This window comes from Perissodus microlepis, chromosome 12 (assembly GCF_051167445.1).
Source record: "Perissodus microlepis isolate ML-2025 ecotype Zambia chromosome 12, ASM5116744v1, whole genome shotgun sequence".
In the NCBI taxonomy this organism is placed as follows: domain Eukaryota; kingdom Metazoa; phylum Chordata; class Actinopteri; order Cichliformes; family Cichlidae; genus Perissodus; species Perissodus microlepis.
Genome location: NC_140472.1, coordinates 28801753 through 28821146, shown reverse-complemented (window position 1 = coordinate 28821146; position 19394 = coordinate 28801753). Strand labels below are relative to the sequence as shown.

Genomic DNA, 19394 nt, shown 5'->3' with positions numbered 1-19394 from the left:
CATTTAATGGAGACCTATCAAAGCTAAAATGCAGCCTGGTTAGAACAGTAAATGTGATTAACTTATTCTGATGTTAGAGGCGATCGTGGCTCAAGAGTTGGGAGTTCGCCCTGTAATCGGAAGGTTGCCGGTTCGAGCCCCGGCTTGGACAGTCTCAGTCGTTGTGTCCTTCACCCGTTGCCTACTGGTGGTGGTCAGAGGGCCCAGTGGCGCCAGTGTCCGGCAGCCAGTGTCAGTGCGCCCCAGGGTGGCTGTGGCTACAATGTAGCTTGCCATCACCAGTGTGAGTGGGTGGATGACTGGTTGTGTAAAGCACTTTGGGGTCCTTAGGGACTAGTAAAGGCTTTACTAGTCAGGCCATTTAACTTACTGAGTGTTAATAATGTCTTACCGTTTGCAAAGTAAAGGAGGGGAGGAGGAGTAGGCTGTGGACCAAACCATGAGGCAGAGCCCACTTTAAAAAAATGAAAAATGTATTGTTTGAATACTATTAACCAATAGTATTCAGCTCATTCAGTGTTATTGTATACATTTACAACCATTCACTGAGGAGAACAATCATTTTTTTTGATGGGGAACCTTTTGATCTCACCCATAATTTCCACTTGCCTCCACTCACATGTCAACACATGGAGGCTGCTCCCTTCTGTACCTGGTTTGTTCGGTGTAACCATTTCTGTTTTCATTTTGTATTTTTGCAGTCTAGCTGAGCATTGCTTGGACATAAAAACTCAAATTCAAACTGCTTAAATAGCTCTGTTATGACCAAGAACTCTGGGGACTGAGTTGGCTTCCCACAGGGGCAGTGTCTGTCTTCTTGTCTTGTAAATAGTGAGTTATTTAACCGACATTGACTGTTGTGGCTTCTTACTGACAGCCGGATGGGAAAACACTCGGTGTGTGGTGTGGGTTTTGTGTGGGTAGAGGTGATGTGTTAAATGGGATTCAGTCCAGAACATTGAAGCAGCCCCCTTAAAGCTCCCCAGACTGAAAATAACTTAATTAAAACCTGCTGTGACACCTCTGCTCTATGTTCTACATATAGACTGTCCTCAGTTTTCCTTTATTTTTAATGACATGTTTTGGATGGACCAGTGTTCTTTTGATAAACTGTAGAGATTTTTTCTGTTCTTTAGATGATTATTCACAGCTGCTCTATGACAGAGGGGGTTCTAGGATTTCAGTCAAAGAAAATAAACCACCAGCTCTCCTATAAAAACCACTGGATGTGATTGTTGCAGTGTGTTTGGCATCCTCATCTAATTCCTCTCCTGTCAAGCTTCTGGAGAGCGGGAGCCATCTTTGAATTCAGTATTATTCACCCAGGCATCGCTCATAAAACCCTCATACAGCCTTGACAGTCCTGTGGTCTTGTAGAGGCACAACACTGAACTTCACCTGATCTAAATACATTCTCTGTTTTCTTCTCTCCACACTCTCTGGGCATGACAGATAATCTTTACCAAGTCATAAGCAATTTAACTTGTTTTCAATGTAAGGTTGTGTAAATAGTTAGTTAAACTGACTGTCATTGATAATATGGCTGCCATTTTACTTCCTAACCCGGTGATAGAGTAAGCAGGTTAATATTACTCAACTAACTAAACAAATCCTTAATTACAATATAATTAGATGACTTAGTGAATATGAATAGGTTATGTATTTCAAAGTATGGATAAACCATAAAAAATTGTATAATAAGTACAAATAAGTTTGTTGTATAATGCAAAAGTAGTTCTAAGTAAATGAATAAAACTAAATAGTTACATAAATGTGGCAATATTTTTATAAGTTTAAATACATATAATAACAATTAGCTGTCTGGAATAAATATCTATGTAAGTAAATATAGTTATAAAGTTATAAGTATTTAATAAAAGAGGTAAAGAGTCATAATATGTTGTATATATTGCTGAAAAAGCTGAAGATAATGGACAAACGTTAAAATATATAACTATATACTATGATATACTATGAATAAAGTAACTGAGACCAAACTGAGCTAAACACTGACAGTGTGACTGGATGAAAAACATCCTCTACATGAAAATAATACATCAGAATAAGAGTTTATGATGACTCAGTCTGACAGGCCTGTGGAGATGTCAGCTACTGTCCTGAAGTCTGCTGCAGCTGTTTGAATGTCTGTTCAGCAGCCCTGTGACACTCATGTTCCCTCTCACATCGTTATGAAGTCTCACAGTCTGTCTTCCTTGTTCAGACAGCTTGTCACCACATGGAGCCACACTGCATAACACACAACCTACTGTAAGTTCAAACTATAGAAAGCTATGATATTTACTAGTTTCTATAATTATAATACAGTTGACTCTAACTAGAAATTATATAAATGCTCGTGCCTTATATTAAGGTTGTTTATATTCATCTGTTTATATTGTATGTTTTAAATCATGGAGGAACATTCAGTTCATTCTGTGAATACCTGAGGCGGTAATCCAGAAATCGAGACAAACTCCAGCTCACATTTAGTGCAGTTTCATGTCAGTGTGAATTTTCTGTATGTTATCACTCCTGTGAGAAAGCACACATCGGCAGAATCTGCTGTCTTAAAGCGAAGCCTGTAAAGCATGCTGGTATTTTGTCACCTTGATGAGAAACTAGTGAACTCCAGACATAGACCTTTAAGCGTTTAATAACTTTTAGTTCATCCAATCAGGATACACAGAAGAATTACAGGGTCACAGAAGAGACAACACAAAGATAAAACTGTCCACACCCATTTTTTCTAATGAGGGGAAAGATAATAGAGAGGATGGAAACACCTCGCTGTTTGTTTCACTTTCTTTTCTTCTCTTTCTTTTCTTTTCTGTAAGATTGAAAATCATCACATGTTTGGAAACTGAAAAACGGAGGGCCCATATCTTGTAGGCATATAGAAGAATTGGATTGGTAATTGTACTTCCTTGAATGATGTTGCTGTTGAAGAGCGCCCTCCTGTGGTGAAAAGTAGAGTGTCCATGCAATTGAAAAGCAGAAAACACAGAAGCCATTTAGTTCATTATTACACTATAACTATTATTGTGCCGATTTGTATGGGAAATTGCAACCCAGTTTTTCCATATTTAATATAGAAACATTTTGTATTGTGCCACAACATGGCACATTAACACAAATACTGTGCCGGGAAAATAATGAATAAATAGCTAAGAAATATGTATTACAGTGAGCTTTATTTATGGTTATCTGTGATTTAAGTGATTAAAATCAGTCCAAAGTCAACATGTTAGTTGATGTTATCCGTGGTGGACTGGCTTTATACAGGAATAAATAATGTATGACTTTTAAATTTACCTTTTATTTTGTTCAGTCTATGGGGGAATTTAAAGGGGCGTTTTGACACATAAATGTGTGTTTCTGCCATAATGAGACCTGTAGGCACTGACCCAAACTGAAATCTGGTGACATCCTGACATAGAAATGCTTCGTCACCAAGAAGAAAGGAAGGACTCGTGGACCATTATACTGCAGAAACGAGTTCCTTACCAGACCAAAAACATTTATTCTAGCGCCTCTGATCTGATGGCCTTTGTTAGGTATTACATTGCCAGCCACACAACCACAGAAAAAAACGTTGGCCAGCGTCCATTAAATATTTGTGTCCATGGGTCCATAACTTCAGTGGAGGCCTTTCCGGGATTTACAAAGAGCTTCTTGGGGTCCCAGAAATATTTTAGGTTTTCTCATTTTTTTAGGAAAATGCTATCCAAATGTTTTTTTTCAAAGGCAGATCCTAGCTTTACTGGTCATATGCCTCAGAGCGCATGCGTGACGGTTTCACCTTTTGGTGACCTGTTAATGCATCCTGAATAAACAATCTTGGACACTACAGCCGCGCAACACTAAAACTTAATTACATAATGTAAGTTTGCTGTTACTCAAACACACAGTGCTCTTATTTACTTTTTTTGTCAGCTTTCCATGTTTAAAGCTTTAAATTTAGAGTTAAAATGTGTAAAAAAAAAAGAAAAAAAGTCTTACCTTACCTAGCTATAGTACGACACTTGCTAGCTAAGCAAGCTAATAAACTTGAAAGATTTCCATGTGAAAGTTATTTTTATCCGTTTACATAAATATATTTGTTTATAGCGTGAGACATTAAGTTAGTTGGTGTGATGTAAGATACCGAGGTAGACATGTTACCTGTAACTCCGCTTCTTTGTGTGCACAGGCCAGAAAAGGACAACTCTGCCCAGACTGAAGTCTTCCCTGCTATCAGATATAAAGCTCTTGACTATGTTTTTGAGGTGAGCTTGTTCATTTTACCCGGAGTATTTCTCTAAAAGCTTGTTGTTCTGATTCTTTGTGTGTTTATTTCAGGCCAGCACCAGTCTGAAAGTCATGATGAACCTGCTGGCTCTGCCAACACCTTACCTGACAAGTGCCAGTGACCTGTATCCACATAGTGGAAAGCTGCTTGAAGATACCTACAGGAAACCGTGGGTCAGAGGTATTAAAAAAAAAAACAACTTCAGTTTGTAGAGCGGAGATGTAAGTGGACCAGACTAGTGAAAATCTCATTTCTGTTAGTGCAAAGAAGTTTGACTGCATATTTAATCCTAATATAAGAAAAAGATATGCAACTTCAATAGTACATTTCAGTTTGTATATATGATAAAGAAATGCTGCTATAGTTAATGAAAGAAATCTGTCAGCATGACTCTTTGGCTTTGTAATAAATCAATCTGTAAAATTACTAAAGTGATTTTGAAAGTACTTAAGCAATCATAAAAAACAGTAATAGTGTGTTGATGATACAGGTAATCTTCACATGCCTGCCATATGAGTTCATTTGCTTATATATTTATTCCCTTGACAGGACAGGTGATCTCCACTTGCAGACTTAATGTCGGTGGCTCTGTCCTTGATAATCTGAGAGAAAAAAATCCACCAGTAAATTCAACAGAAAGGTTCTCCCGTTTAAAAACACAATCCATTCACTGAACTTTGTATTTGTGGAGAGATATCATAAATACTTGTTACTTTTCAGATTTGATGTGAAAGATGAGGTGGAGGTGATACCCAGCTCTAATCCTGACTCACTTCAGGATTTAGATGAAGATTTGTATGTTCCCCTTTTAAAAGACTCACAGACTGACGGTCCATGTCAGGAATCGTTTTTTAAGCAGACACCTGACGAGATCACGGATAAGAGTGAAGGTGAACCATTTCTGTATACTACAATAAAGTTGTAATTCTAATCTTCTTAAGGAAATCAGTTATGCTTATAAAACATGTTTGTGTTCTGTGAAAGACCTCTTCTTGCCAGAAGAGCTCATTCCAGTCGATCACCTGGCAGAGTTTAAGAGACATTTGCCTACACTGAGAGTCATGTTGTCCAGATTGAGGATGCTTCCTGTAGCTGACCCGCTGCTGAGCTCATCGGGAAATCCCATCTCAGAAGACAACATGTTCAGGTGCATTTTAAAACCTGCAAATGAGCAACCTTTGTGTGTTTATGGCCCCACTAACCATCATGTTAAACCTGTTGGATTGTAGCTGTTTCAAGCACTGTGCATCTTATGAAAAACCGGCAGATGTGGACACCACTAATGTTCAGACATGCGTAGACATTCAAGAGGAGTTTGTTAAACAGCCACTCACGAACGGAGAGGTAACTAATCCTTATAAACATGAGATTATTTTCTCAGTTTATTGTTAATAGTTTTTTCTCTGTAGTTGCTGCTGTTGCCTGCTGTAGTGGAGACTCTTCAGCTGAGCACAGAAAAGTTCACAAGGTTTTCAAGCATCTGCAGTCATGTGAATGTTTCCACTGAGCTGATGGACGACGAGATTCCAGTCCTAGATGTGCTTCAAAAAGGTGACAAAGACCAAAATCCTTTAAAATGAAAAATATATTAAAAAAAAAAACACTATTAAAAGATAAACTGATATATTTGACTTTTCATCAGCTTACCTTTCAAATCCCTCAATGGATATTTCCAAGTTTGATGTACCAGATGAAGCCAGTGAAGAAACCAAGATGAATGGAGGTCTGATTGAGTCAGATTTTGCAGGTACAGAGAGCTTAGATAAAAACTGTAACTTGTTGGTTATACTTTTCATCCAATAATAGAGAAATATACAGAGGCTACATCAGGCACACCATGTCTCTTCGATTGTTTGAGGTGTCTAATTCTCTTTCAATGTAAGTTTTAGTTTACTGTGTCTTTAAGGATGTGCAGTGTTTCCCACTGAAATGGAGCTGGAGTTGACTCTCACCCCGACTCCCCTGAAAAGTCAAACTGACATCTGTCTGTCCACCTCTGAGCTCAAGAAGGAAGAGATGTCTCCTTGTTGCAGAATGTGAGTAATGTCAGGTTGAGCTGCTAACTAAACAGTTCTCTGATAGTTTTTTTTTGTTTGTTTGTTTATTTTCACTGATTTCACATTAACTGAACAAACATGATGCACACATAGAGATGTCATCTGTAAGTCATCTGGATTAACATTTATATTAAGATATAAATTCTTATAAACTGCTACAGCATGATGAGAAAATATGAGTGATTCCCATTTTATGGTAATTGGAGAAGCTTTTGAAACAATAATGATTTTCATCTAGATCTTTGGTGTCGCCGAGAGCTCAGAAAGAGATGAAGGCGGTACTTTGGAAGGCAGAGAAGCACCTGAACTTTGTGGTGGGCTTTCTGTTGTCAGGTAATTTTGTAATTAAAGGAAGACTCCACAAATTTTCCACATTAAATACTCAACACTGATTAACAGTGGAAAAGTGCCAAAGCCTCCACTGGCTCTTTAGAAACCGCTTTGTTCACTGTGACAGTTTTGCTAAAGTGACATTGAGGGAATCAGCAGGGGGAACAAAAGCCATTAAGTTTAAATCATATGAGTACACATTTTGTTTTTTATTATGCAAAATTTGGGGTGAATCTGCTGCAGCACTTCTGACTAAGAGGACTTTAAAACTCACTGAGGTGCTGCAGTGCTTTGGCATCAATAGTTAAAAGGCTGATGTTTTTGGAGACCACCAGATGTCACTGTGGCCCCAAAACATCTTGGTCTTCAACCACCCATCTACTTAAACATTTCTGATGGGTTTGCAGCTCTAAATGGAGTCTCAAATTGGATGTAGAGACTTAAAACTTAATGTATCACAATCTAGGGACAGGGGTTGACAAAAGGTGACTGTTTACCATGCAGAGAAAGTCAATTCAAATGAATGTTGCTATCATGGAAACTCTGGGGTGCATGTTTTTGTGTCATGATTGGACTTAAAGTGAGATTTTTTGTTTTGTTTTGTTTTTTTGTTTCTAATCTATCACATTTACAGACGTACTGAACACAGAAATCTCTGAACTGTGTCACTAAATTGCTGTATTTCCTACAGAGCCTCAAATGTATGAACCAGCTGTTGACTTCCAGCCTCTGTGGGAAGCCTTAAAAGTTATCAAACTAGAGAAAGAAAGTTTCATAAGCGCTGCTGACAAACTGCAGTCCGAGATGGAGACGGGAGCCCCGCAGTTATCTTTGTGCTGCTGCTGCGACTTCACAGAGAGTATGAAGTCTGATCTTCCCTCCATCAGAGAGGAAACTGGAGAAGACTTAAGTAAACTGCCACCTGAACATGTGGAGGGTGAGTGTTTTTGGTTTTTAGATGTGCATGAGTCCATGTGTAGCTGTATTAAACATATGTAGGTAATTAATTACTAAGCTATCGGTTTACTGACACTTTTCCGCATCCATTTCTTGGAAGCAGCAGTCTGAGTAGAGATACCCAGACTTCACTCTCCCCAGCCACCTCCTCCATCTCTTTCAAGGACACACCAAAATGTTCCCATCTAGCTGAGAGACATAATGTCTCCACATGTACTGGGTCTGCTTGGGCGTTTGCTGGCTAAACATGCCCGAAATATCTCATCTAGGTGGTATCCTGAAAGGATTCTATGCCAGAACCTCCTCTGCTTGCTCCTTTTGATGCAGAGCAGTAATCAGTCTCAGGTGGGGCTCAGACCCCTTTAGGAATTATCCACTCTGTGGTGGTTGGTGGTTTGCATGATAGTTTTTGTCCATCACTGTTTTTTGGCAGCTCACCTGCAGCTGGTTTAAATGCCGAAATGCCAGCCAAAACCAGGTTAATTGTTTCAGGTGTTTTGGTTTTTTTTAGTTGAAGTGCAAAAATTATTTATATTAAGTATCGTCAGATCTCGTCAATTTTCCTTCTATTCTGGTTTCAGTCGACTCCTTTCTATTGAGCACCACAGCTGAAACTCTTCTCCAAAAGAAAACCACTGTTGATTCATCTCCGAATGCCTCCCAGATGCCTGCGTTCAACACAGTGAATAAAGATGTAAAATCAGCTCCTGTCACCAGCACCAACTATGATATTGGTGGCAAGAAGTTTTCAGAAGTTGCAAGCTGGTCTTCAGCTCATAAAAAAGGCATCAGCAGACAAGGACATGACTGTCAGATGGAGCTGAGTGCGAACATTTCTGAGGAGGCTGTCGCCTCCACACTGAATACTAGAGATGATGACAGAGGTTTGCTGTTTGCAAGAAATCCACCAGAGCTGGACCTTGACCCCCTGGCCACCTTCATGATGCTTAGGTCTCAGCAGATCGCTCCTGTTTCTGCATCACCTCAGAGCTCAGGCAGCACTGCAGGTACACTATGCTTACTATCTGTTCTTGCATAGTCTGAAGGGGATTTTCAGCACCTGATTTATGCTTTTGCAGCTTTATTTTCAAACATTGTTTTCTGAACTTAAGACCAGAATGTTTGTATCTATTATGTGAAAAATGTAAATGAAGTATTATAACCAAAGTCTCCACAGGAAAACTGTGTGTAGCCACAGATCCCTACACTTCCCACAAAAGAAAACAAAACGCATGAATGCACTGTAAAGCTCTTAGATTCTTCATGTTAGATTCCTCAGTAATCATTATAATTTCTTCAGCTAATCTTTTAATCCCGATAAGTTTATAAACTTCTGCTCATCCAACTCACATAAAGAGGGCATTGTTTCTAAGAAGGCTCTAAAGCTCTCAGGTAAGCTGATTATTTTTTTAATAGTTAAAAACCTTAACAGATCCAATAAATTTACCCTTGACCTGAACTTTTTTGCTATGACTCCAGATGTACGCCTGTAAAAACTAATGTAGCCTAATGAAAACATGTTTTACCTAAGCTCACCCTTTTATTTATCAGCACATGAGGTGAACCACCAAGCACTATTATCAGAGCTGCAGCCTTCTCCAGTGCAGAGTCAAACACTGGACATGAGGCCAGGAAATTCAAACAGAGAGGAAGAACCTGCTAATCAGTGGATGGGTCAACTCAGTGGAAAATCACAGCAAAGACAGGACAGCCAAGTAGTTAAGATCAAACCTACAGGTGCGTCACAAGTTATCAGAGTGAAGTAAAGTAACAAATATCCACATCTTACTTTCACATTTGAGTTTCAGTCAAGTAATTCCACACTTTTACAAATGTATCATTAGCAGCAATTATATGGAGACCTGAAAGCCAGGCGCCTCCATAATTTTTTCATAGGGGTGGCCCTATTGGGGCTACTAAAAATATTGGGGTCACAGACCAAAAACAGAATTTCCAATATAGGTTACTTGAAAAATATGACAAAAAGAGACAGGTCTTGACAGGAGGGACCACATGGGGGGCCAGCAAAGTTTGGGAGTCAGGCTGCTTGACTGCATTTCTCATTGACCAGACTGTAGTAGGGTCTGTTTGGAAAGCATGGTGGTTCAGATGGTGTTTTAAATTAGTGTTTTAAACCCTGTGCAGACAGCCAGCAGCGAGCCTACTGTGAGCTGCTGGCCTTCGCTCAGCCTTGTCTGAGCTCTGCCAGACAGCTGGGGCTCAACTTCCCAGGGTGTGGAGACTTCAGCACCCTGGCACCAGACCAAACTCACTTCCTTCTCAAACAACAGGAGAGAGCACTCTGCAGGGCCCCTGCACAGACTGCAGAACTGATCAAAGGTAGGAAATGCCATGTTAATGTTTTAATTTGCATGTTGTTGTATTAATGTATTAAACCTAGATTTGACAGAAGTAAATTATCTACTCCCTCTCCCACTGTGTTGCAGATCAGGAAGCGCTTTTCAACCTTGCAGCTCTGATTCATGTGCTGGTGACATTTAAGGAGCTGCTGCTGAAGTGCGACCTCAGTACGGGTTTGGGTGAGATGAACTACTGTCACACAAGCAGCCAACCTTTAAAGTTTATTAAGTTAGTTCAAAATGCTGCAGTTGTAAAGGTGGGAAAAATCTAATTGTAATAAATTAAAAGTTCAAACAGTTAACTGAAAGTAAATTTCATAATTGTGCTATTTTTATTATAACGTAGTATGATATTGTTTTTACTTTCATATAAGTAATGACTTTGTCGAGCCAGTAGGAGAGAACCTGGGCAAGATACAGAAATATCCCCTGTAAATATTCTAAAACAGTATGATAGAAATTATGCAATCATGTGGGATCCCATCACTCAAAACTGGAAGCTGGAATTTCCAAAATCTTAACTTTAGTTTCAGTGTCTACACTGAGGTTTTAACCAAACAGATGCCATATTGTGAGATTTTTAACCTGGTGTTCTTGGACAACAGAGTACCTGACAAAGGCAGCTAAGGGATGTGCAGAGCAGAGTCTGCAGCAGCTGCTGAAGAGGCTGCACATCATCCTCTACCTCAGTCAGAAAAACCAGGAGTCCAGCCTCAAACTGCAGGAGCTCCAGCACCTGGTGGCTGAGTGGCTGAACAGCAGTAAAGGACAGAACACCACAGATAAAGTCAGTATTGTGTAATAATTCATATACTTCTATAAGCTAAATATGATATTAGTTAAAGTCATAAATCCTTATGTGAAAAACACTTGATAAGAGTTGCTTATTTACCTTTGTGCAGATTCTTGTTATCGTATCAGTTCACTGTGATAGCAGCAGATCAACAATAATCAACAGCTTGAACCAGGTGACAGGTAAGCAGCTCACTGATCATTTCAGTCAAAGGTTATTAAACTAAAAAATATTCAAAGAAAAATTTAATGCTGCAAAACATGCAGAAATAAGACAAACAGGTGACTGTCATTGTGTCATAGAGTTAATTATATTTGTGTTTTTTTGTTGTTGTTTGAGGCGCAACTGCAGTTTGTCCAGAGCAGGACAAGATAAAGCTCAACGGTGCAAGTGTAGTCAGCAGGTAAAAGTGTATCATAGTTCATTCATCTAGGCCTGTGTGATACATTGGTATATAGAGATATGAAGTCATATATAATTACATGATATTGTAGAGACACAATAAAGCTGTGCTTGAGGTCCCATCCCCTGCTTTCTAAGTTATTTTTTTTAAATTAACATACATTCTTTATTTTATTTTATTGTTTCTGAAATGCCTCATATGACTGTTTCTGAAAGATTTGAAAAGCGTATTTTCAGTTTCAAATGCTAAATAATATCTATTTTATTATTTTATATTTTGGCAATAGCAAAATGTATACATCTCATAGCTATATTTTCAGATTAGGAGCCATTCATCACACTGTCTTGAGTATAAGTAAACACGTTGTTGTCACACTTCTATCCTGTTTACAGCATGCATGATAGTGTGTGCGTGGTGGTGTATGAACAGGATATTGGCCCCGACTTCCCCTGGACCTGTTTCTCTCTAGTTGTGGAGTACGACCATCCGGGCCAGTCTCCATGGTCTGCAATCTGTAGGGAGAGGAGCATCAGCCACCTAACGTTCAACACCACCGTCTCTGATGCAGGTCAGCTGCCACCAAATTCCACGTATTCATATTATTGTTGATATTTTCGCTTAAATGCTTTTAAATGTGCTTGTTTCCCTAAAGAGAATATCTTGTGGTGCCTGGAGGACAACGTGCCATATGTGTTGTTTGTGACGGAGGGACTTATTAACTATCCGCTGCTACTGCAAATGCTCGAGTCAGAGTGAGTTTTCCTCCTCATCCAGACAAGTAAAAACAACTGTGTTCAAGTATCGAGTATTATGACCAGCCTTTACATCAGAATAATTTTTAAATGTTTTACATCTGAGTAGCTGAGATGAAAAAATAGTAAAAATAACTAACATCAGGTTACATATCACATAATCTAATATAAGAAGTTTTCATTTAAAGTTAAACAGAAAACTACAGCCAGATTTTAATAACAATTAATGCAGAGTAGTATGTAAGCGCATGAATGAAAAAGGAACAGTGCATCATGGCAAAGCCCCATCAGCCTAAATCCATTGCAGGGTAATTAACCCTTTAAGACCTACCAAGTCCGCCAGAGCTTATCTTTATATTTTCACATGCAGTAGTGCCATTTTTGAGAGCATTTCGAGTTGCTATACATCAATACAACCGTTATAGCCCAAATTTTAATAATATGTATGCATTAAGTCCATAGTAACTACATAAATTGCAAAAAAATGCAGTAAACTACAAAAAAATTGAAAATTGTTTTTTGTTTTTTACATATATTTCTAGTTAAAGAAATTTAAGAGGTGTATCCCTCACAACTGTAAATACAAAAAAGTTGCACAAAATAGTTTCCAACAACAGGAAATTAAATTTATAGTCATAGTCAATTTTTATATACTGCAGGAAAAATGAAAATAAATATTATAATCCAAATTTTCAAAAAAACAGCATGTGCATCAAAATAAACTATTTCCAGCAGTGCAATTTGAGTTCTAAGAAACTATTCAGAAAAGCATAAAGTCAAACATGACTTTTAAAAACACCAGTATAGGCTTATAAGGCCCCGAAGGTAAAAAACTAAATTTTCCACAAAAATGACGTCACTTCCGGTTTCGGGCAGGTAATGGCGGACATGCGATAGTTCACGCTGACGTCTATTCCAACATAGGAAGTGTTATGAACAGCTGATCGGATCGGCAAAGCGTGTTTCTGGAATATTATGTTTTTGTTGCTACAAGTGCTTTTTATGCAATTTTTGCAAAGCTATATGTGGAAGGAAACCGTGACCTAGGGCAAGCTGATGGCATAAGATGTAAGTACAACTCCTCCGGTTTCATATGCAAAAAAAATTATTGCGCTAGCTTACGTGGTTCCGGTTCTACAGGGATTTAAAAATAGTTAAGCAAAACGGAGCGTGCCTGCTCCAACCGGTTTTAAAGGGTTAAAGGAGGACTCAGAGTCACCTGATCAAGCCTATAACTATATGCTTTAAGCCTAATCTTGAAAGTAGGAGCTGGCCCCACAGAAAAATGAAGACTCTGCCTCCAATTGTACTTTTAAATATCCTTGTAAGCCTTGTAAGTAAGCCTGCAGTCTGAGTGCTGTTGTAGTCATCACAGAGTTTACTCATATCATGGATGGAGGAAACTTATTTTCTAGTTCTGCTGTATCACTTTTGACATTTTAACAGATAATTATAACTCTGACAGCTAAAAATCAATCAATCAATATGCTGCCTCTGCCTTGGACTTTCCTGACCTTCAGACAGCAAAGGCTATTTTTTTATTTATTTATTTATTTATTCATTTATTCATTCATTCTTAGCATTTTTACCTGACCTCCCAGTCCTGACGAGCACTGTTTGATCATTTGATGAAACATGTCTGTCACAGGTCTAATGTGATGGTGCTGGAGAGGAGCCACTGTCCCTCCCTGAAGAGGCTCGGAGGGATCCACAATTACACTCTCATCACAGTGGATGAAAGCACCGCCATCGTCATTCAGGTATCAGGAAACACATAAACACTTCATCTTTGTGAGGAAACTTCACGTAATACGGTGGTAGCTGTAAATTTTAAAGCACATCTAATAACAGTACACTCCGCGAATGTGGGAAAGGAAACATTTTTCTTTACACATCTCAGGCTCTTCATGGTTTGTAAATGTGTCTGTGATAAAATAAAAATCCGATGTCTGACAGTGTTTTTAAGGGAACTGGTAACATGTGTTTCACTTAGGTATGGAAGCTTTTTTCTAATGCTGAAAAAAAATGTACCTGGAATGTTAAACTGGTAAGTTATTTTGATGAAATTTTTTGAGATACTTAACTCAAAATTTTGAGTTTTTAAGTTGAAATTTCAACATGCATAACTCAAATTTTTGACTTACAGACAAAATCAGTGATAAAAGTGTGCTTCCATACTTAGTTTTATGGTTTCAGCTTTTTAAACATCTTGGTTTTAGCCAATTTGTTTTAGATCCCACTCTCACCACTTGACGACCGTCTTGATACACTTCTGGGCAGTTATTTTGAAGCATTATGTAACTTTCATTTCAGTCCAATCAGTCCTCATAAAGACAATATACACAGTTAGACTTGTTATGGGGGCGGATTTCCTCTGCATTTAGTCCCAATGCTCTAATGAGTCTCTTAAGTGGAAATGCTGACCAATAAACTCTGAAACTACTTAAAGAAAAACACACATACTTTTGCTGACTGTGTGTGTGTGTGTGTGTGTGTGTGTGTGTGTGTGTGTGTGTGTGTGTGTGTGTGTGTGTGTGTGTGAGCAGGATGAACTATGTCAAGAGCGAGCCAGTGAGGGAGTGGTGATGAGGCTGACTGCTCTCTCTCTTCAGTACAGCTGCTGCTGGCTCATCCTTCATTGTCCAGAAGGTCAGGGAGGAAGGTGGGTGTCCACATATACTTAACCCTACACCCTCACTTGGAGAGTGTATTTAACTTTGAACCAAGTATTGACCCTAAAACCTGATGATTTTGTCTTCCAAAAGGGTCCTTATTTATCTCCCCTAAACAGTAGTAGTATATGAGAAGGCTTGATTTTGTGTGTGTGCAGATTTTCCAGTGAGGCCTTCAGCAACTTGGTGCTAGTCTATTCATCTCTGGTGCTATTGAGAATGAAGTCTGAGGATTTGGATGTGAAGGTAGAACATAAGTGGTGCCCCTCTCTGTAACAGATCATTATTATCATTATCATCTTCATTCAAGTCAAATTAATATCCTTTCAGGATATTGAAGACATTTCACCAATATTTTAAACAAAAAGACCAAAAGTAATAAAAAAGAATAAACAACAGTAGGATACAGGCATTTCTGTACATCGTCTTGCAGGTGCTGTTAGTGTCAGATGTATTGGAAATAGCAAAGTCCATCAGTCAGATCTGCTTCCACAGCCTGATGTCCAGTGACAGAGACCCTGTCAGCTTCTTGAACAGAGACTGGCTGTCTGTGATGCCCTCACAGGTGAAACTCATATCCCCAAATCAAAGCTATTCATACAGAAAGGTCTAGAATAAATTGCACTGTTTTCAGTGATGAATTAAAGCAGTGTTTTGACTCTATTCTTAAGAGCATGTGGATACATTTTTTTCTATGGTTAATTATAAGCTGGTCCAGTTGTAATCAAGAGGGATAACTGGACAGCATACAGTTAGAAAATGCAGGTTCTGTGTAGATTTGTTTTTGTATTTCTGTAGTCACATTGCAGAAAACAGTGGTTGGAGACCAAGATATTTTATTATTAACTGTGATAATTAATACTGATAAATCAGAGAAAAATGCCATCTACATAGACAGAAATTCACAGTAAACAGAATGTTTTTTCATTAACTACTTATACTGAAAGACCAGTCAGGACCTCATAGGTTTGAAACAGAAATTATTCCATAAATGGTTGTGAAGTTTCAAAGAGACAAAAACTAAATGAACCTTTTACAACTGTCTTATGTCTGCTGTGTGATTTTATTTTTTTATTTTTTTATGAATCAAAATCTATTACATGTCTTGTCATTGATTGCATTTCTTTTTTTTCCCATTTGCTTCCTCCAGGAAGAAGAATGTTTGTCACAGTTCCCTTGCATTAACCCCCTGGTTGGACAGCTGATGCTGAGCAGAGTGCCATCCTTTGAGTGGCTCCTGGGGGCCTCATTGTGTCAGCTGAAGGAGCTGCTTCCTGAGGTGCCACATAAAGTGCTAAAGGTGATCATGTGCTGTAAATATGTTTGTATTTGGAACACTTGTTTTACAAAAGCTTATTACTTTACACAGAAGTACAAATTACAAATAAAAATAAACAGAGTTCCGGGCGCTGGTTTAGCTCAATGCGTTGAGCAGGTGACCATATGCCATACGGCTAAGAGCAGCTGGCCCGGGTTTGAGTCCGACCCGCGGCCCTTTGCCGCATGTCTTCCCCTCTCTCTGCCCCCGCTTTCCTGTCCTTTCTTCACTGTGTCTATCAAATAAAGCTGAAAAAGTCCCCAAAAATATTTAGAAAATAAATACATTAATAAACCGAGTTGTTAAGAAATTAAATTTGATTTTTTTTTTTCCCCCCTTCTCTTCCGAGTTTAGCTCTTCAGTGACACGACCTCCCTGTATCCACTGGCAGCAGATCCAAAAGACCCTCAAACTTTGACCACTGAGACAAACCAACAAAGCAGCCCACAGACTCATACTGGGGATTATGAATGCATGAAGTCCCCCCATCCAGACCTTCTCTGTAGCAACCAGAACACCAGCTTCCTGTTCGAGACTCCACAGGAGAGCTTCTACCCAATATTCGAGGATGGCAACTCAGATTTCAAACTTGACCTGAGTGATACTTTAGGCAGTTCAGATGTTTGTTTCCAGGGAAGCTGGAACATCAATGATCCATGGAGAGAGGATGGGAAGATCTCTGGCTGGAGGAGCATAGCTGGAGCAGTGGGGAAGGTTGTTGAAAGATCAGTCAATGAGTGGACACACAAGACTCCGCTAAACGATTACACCACTTCTTCACACCCTGCTGACAGCCCACTCAAACTGGACTCTACCTTCAGTTACAGTACCAACCTGCAGCAGCCAGCCAGCCCCCAAACGTCCACATACCCTACACTCTACAAGGACTTTAATCCTCCCAGTCAGCACATCACCTACAGTCTTAGCACACCTACAGGTATCCTGTGGGGTCATGATCACGTTGGTGGAGGGATGACATCACTTTCAGCCAACTACGGCTCCAGATACTGGGCAGGACAGGAGAGGAAGAGGAACAGAAAGACTGCAGGCTTGATTGGATCAGGTGAAAAATAGAAATAGAAGCTGTTCTTGTCTCTAGCACAATACTAGCTGTTGACACAACCTTTGATTCTATACTTACGTTGCCATGGTTCCCTGTAGTTTTTGTGGAAGATGTCTATGTCTGTAAATACTCATCAAAATCTCTCTGAGCAGCAGTAAAACTGAAAAGTGCCACACAAGCCGCAAATGGAGACCATTTGCCTTCAGAGTAAAAGTTGTTTCAAAAAGGTGGAGCTTTTACTTTGAAAGCGAATGTAGTTTGTATAGTTGACCATTCACAAGATTTACAATGGCAGGAAAATGCAACAAAGTATAAAGTACATTGTGCATTCTACACCATGGTCCTCAAACTTGCACAGAGAACAAACAACTTTTATTGTCTGGCATACTAACCTGAATTTTATGCTGGTGATGTGAGCTGAGTCACTTTTACTTCAAGAGTCAATAGTTTCCAAGCCTGAAGACAGCACATCAGGTGAGGAGCAAGACGAGGAGCATGCTCAGAATCTTTTTTTTTTTAACCTTTTTTTTTTGTTGTTGCTTTACAACTAAAGCAACAACAAAAAAAGTCCACTATATACAGAAAAACAAGACCCCTCTAAATCATGACGAACTATGGCAACGTTCATAATGCCGCGCTACTCCCGGTGAGACTGTCAGCGTGGAGTTCTGCTGTGACATCCCCAAGTCTCTGAGAAAAAACATTCAGCAATTTTAACTCTCTCGATTTTCCTCCCAGGTCCTTTATCTACATCTTACAATTAAAAATTTAGTTGAATAGTCACACAAGAACCAGCAAACAAGTATAAGTGCGCATAACAGGAGTTGTGTTGGGTGATCTAATTTATAGATCCCATGTTCAGAGCTGCACGAGAAAATGATCCTGAACAGAGTTTGTGGTTGGAAATGCACATTATAGTCTCCTTTTTCTTATTTCTCAGGTAAAAGTTTAGGTGCTAACATAGCCCATTTGTTCTTACTTTATTTTTTGGTTGTTGTTTTTTTTACATTTGCAGTGTTGTCACCATCGAAGAAGGGAAGGCTGAGCTATGAGAGGGTGCCCGGCAGAGGTGATGGACAGACGAGGCTTAAATTGTTTTAGAAAAGAATGGGAGAAGGAATAAAAAAATATTAAAATGCATTAAAACATTAAAAGTTCAGTCATGGCATAGTTTGCGGTGGGGTTTTTTTTTCTTCTCAGATTACATTTTTAGTTTTTCACCTAAAAGTCTACATTTTAAATGTTTATAAGCAATTGTGATTTTCTGAATTCCTTTTTTGTCACCAAAAATACTGTTAATGTTTAAAAAAGGAGGAACAGTTAATTTTATTAAAGTTCAAAGCAATATCGTATGATTTTTGTTTTATTTTAATCTAAAATATTGTTTATTGTATAAATTTGCTTTGCACTTTTTCATATTATAGTATTAGCTATTTTAAGCTGTTTTACAGGGCACACTGCTCCTTTTCTATTTATAATTTACTTTTAGTTATCTATTTGTAATTTATCAAAATTCAAAAAATTTTTGATGATTTTTGTCCCTGAAGTTTCCCAAGCTGGTATAGAAACAGACAATGAATAGTACTAATAACATGGTAGCATTTTAAATTGATTAACGCCTTAAATCTGCTTACAACTACATTATAATGTGTTATAAATGATTATATGTTTAAATACTGCTAAGTAACAAGGAGGAAGTGTTGGCAGGTTCTTCTTACAAAATAAGATTAAGCATAATTATAATTATCTGCACATGTTTGCTGTGCCCCCTCCCCATACTGAGCATGCTCAATTGAGGAAAAACAAATTGTGATTTATGGCTGGAGGAATGGGATGGAGGGTGTTTCCCAGTTAACCTGATAAAGTCTCATTTTAGCAGCTCCAATGGCGGGGCTTCTTTTTTTATATATATAATTTAGTGAAGCAATCCCCTTATCGTGCTCTCTCAGCATGTGGAGAGAGTGCTTATCTTCACGAGCCAGCAGAGTGAAGCCAGCTCCCTCAGGAATGATCCCCAGACAAAGACGACCCCAGGGACATCGACTCCAAGCCTCCCTGCCTCTGGACAGCCATATCAAGCACTGACTACCACCATCAATAACCCACCACTTTCTTTTTTTTAAATGTGTCCCTCTCTCTACGTGTCCGTCTCCCTGGCTGCTGCCTGCTTAGAAGCAGTGGACAAACAAAGAGAGAAATGGTTTGTTTTTTTAATGGCACAGGAACAAAAGGAGTCAGCAGGGTGGTCAAAGGAGTCCCCCTATGAAGGCGAGGCAAACAGTAGCCTAATGGTGCAGTAATGGTCCCTGACTACACTGGAGCCCTGCACTGAATGGGACAGGAGAGATATTGTGGGAAGGAGCAGGCTGTTTAAACCAAAGCATCCTTTAGTCTGGCTCCT

The 19394-nt window shown here is 39.0% G+C and overlaps 1 protein-coding gene across 2 annotated transcripts; it reads left to right on the top strand.

Annotated features, from left to right (window-relative positions):
• Window positions 1-3771: 3771 nt before the first annotated feature.
• Window positions 3772-18327, top strand: shoc1 (shortage in chiasmata 1). 2 transcript variants are annotated; one of them, XM_084947547.1, is made up of 28 exons: window positions 3772-3880; window positions 4190-4265; window positions 4339-4468; window positions 4838-4928; window positions 5009-5178; window positions 5273-5435; window positions 5518-5632; window positions 5698-5839; window positions 5931-6035; window positions 6195-6324; window positions 6584-6678; window positions 7367-7612; window positions 8214-8639; window positions 9184-9369; window positions 9778-9972; window positions 10080-10172; window positions 10598-10779; window positions 10895-10967; window positions 11125-11188; window positions 11581-11756; window positions 11841-11940; window positions 13589-13700; window positions 14487-14602; window positions 14771-14858; window positions 15046-15177; window positions 15763-15912; window positions 16285-16993; window positions 18009-18327. In XM_084947547.1, coding segments are annotated over exons 1-28 (4353 nt in total). In that variant the 5' UTR covers window positions 3772-3878; the 3' UTR covers window positions 18095-18327. The 2 variants fall into 2 exon arrangements, with proteins under 2 accessions (XP_084803673.1, XP_084803674.1); XM_084947548.1 differs by lacking the exon at window positions 15046-15177.
• The last annotated feature ends 1067 nt before the right edge of the window (window positions 18328-19394 follow it).

Bases quoted from the DNA above. Each gene is read 5' to 3' on its own strand.
- shoc1 (XM_084947547.1), top strand. The intron at 4,929-5,008 runs GTTCTCCCGTTT...GTTACTTTTCAG, and splicing joins CCAGTAAATTCAACAGAAAG to ATTTGATGTGAAAGATGAGG. The intron at 10,968-11,124 runs GTAAGCAGCTCA...TTGTTGTTTGAG, and splicing joins CAGCTTGAACCAGGTGACAG to GCGCAACTGCAGTTTGTCCA.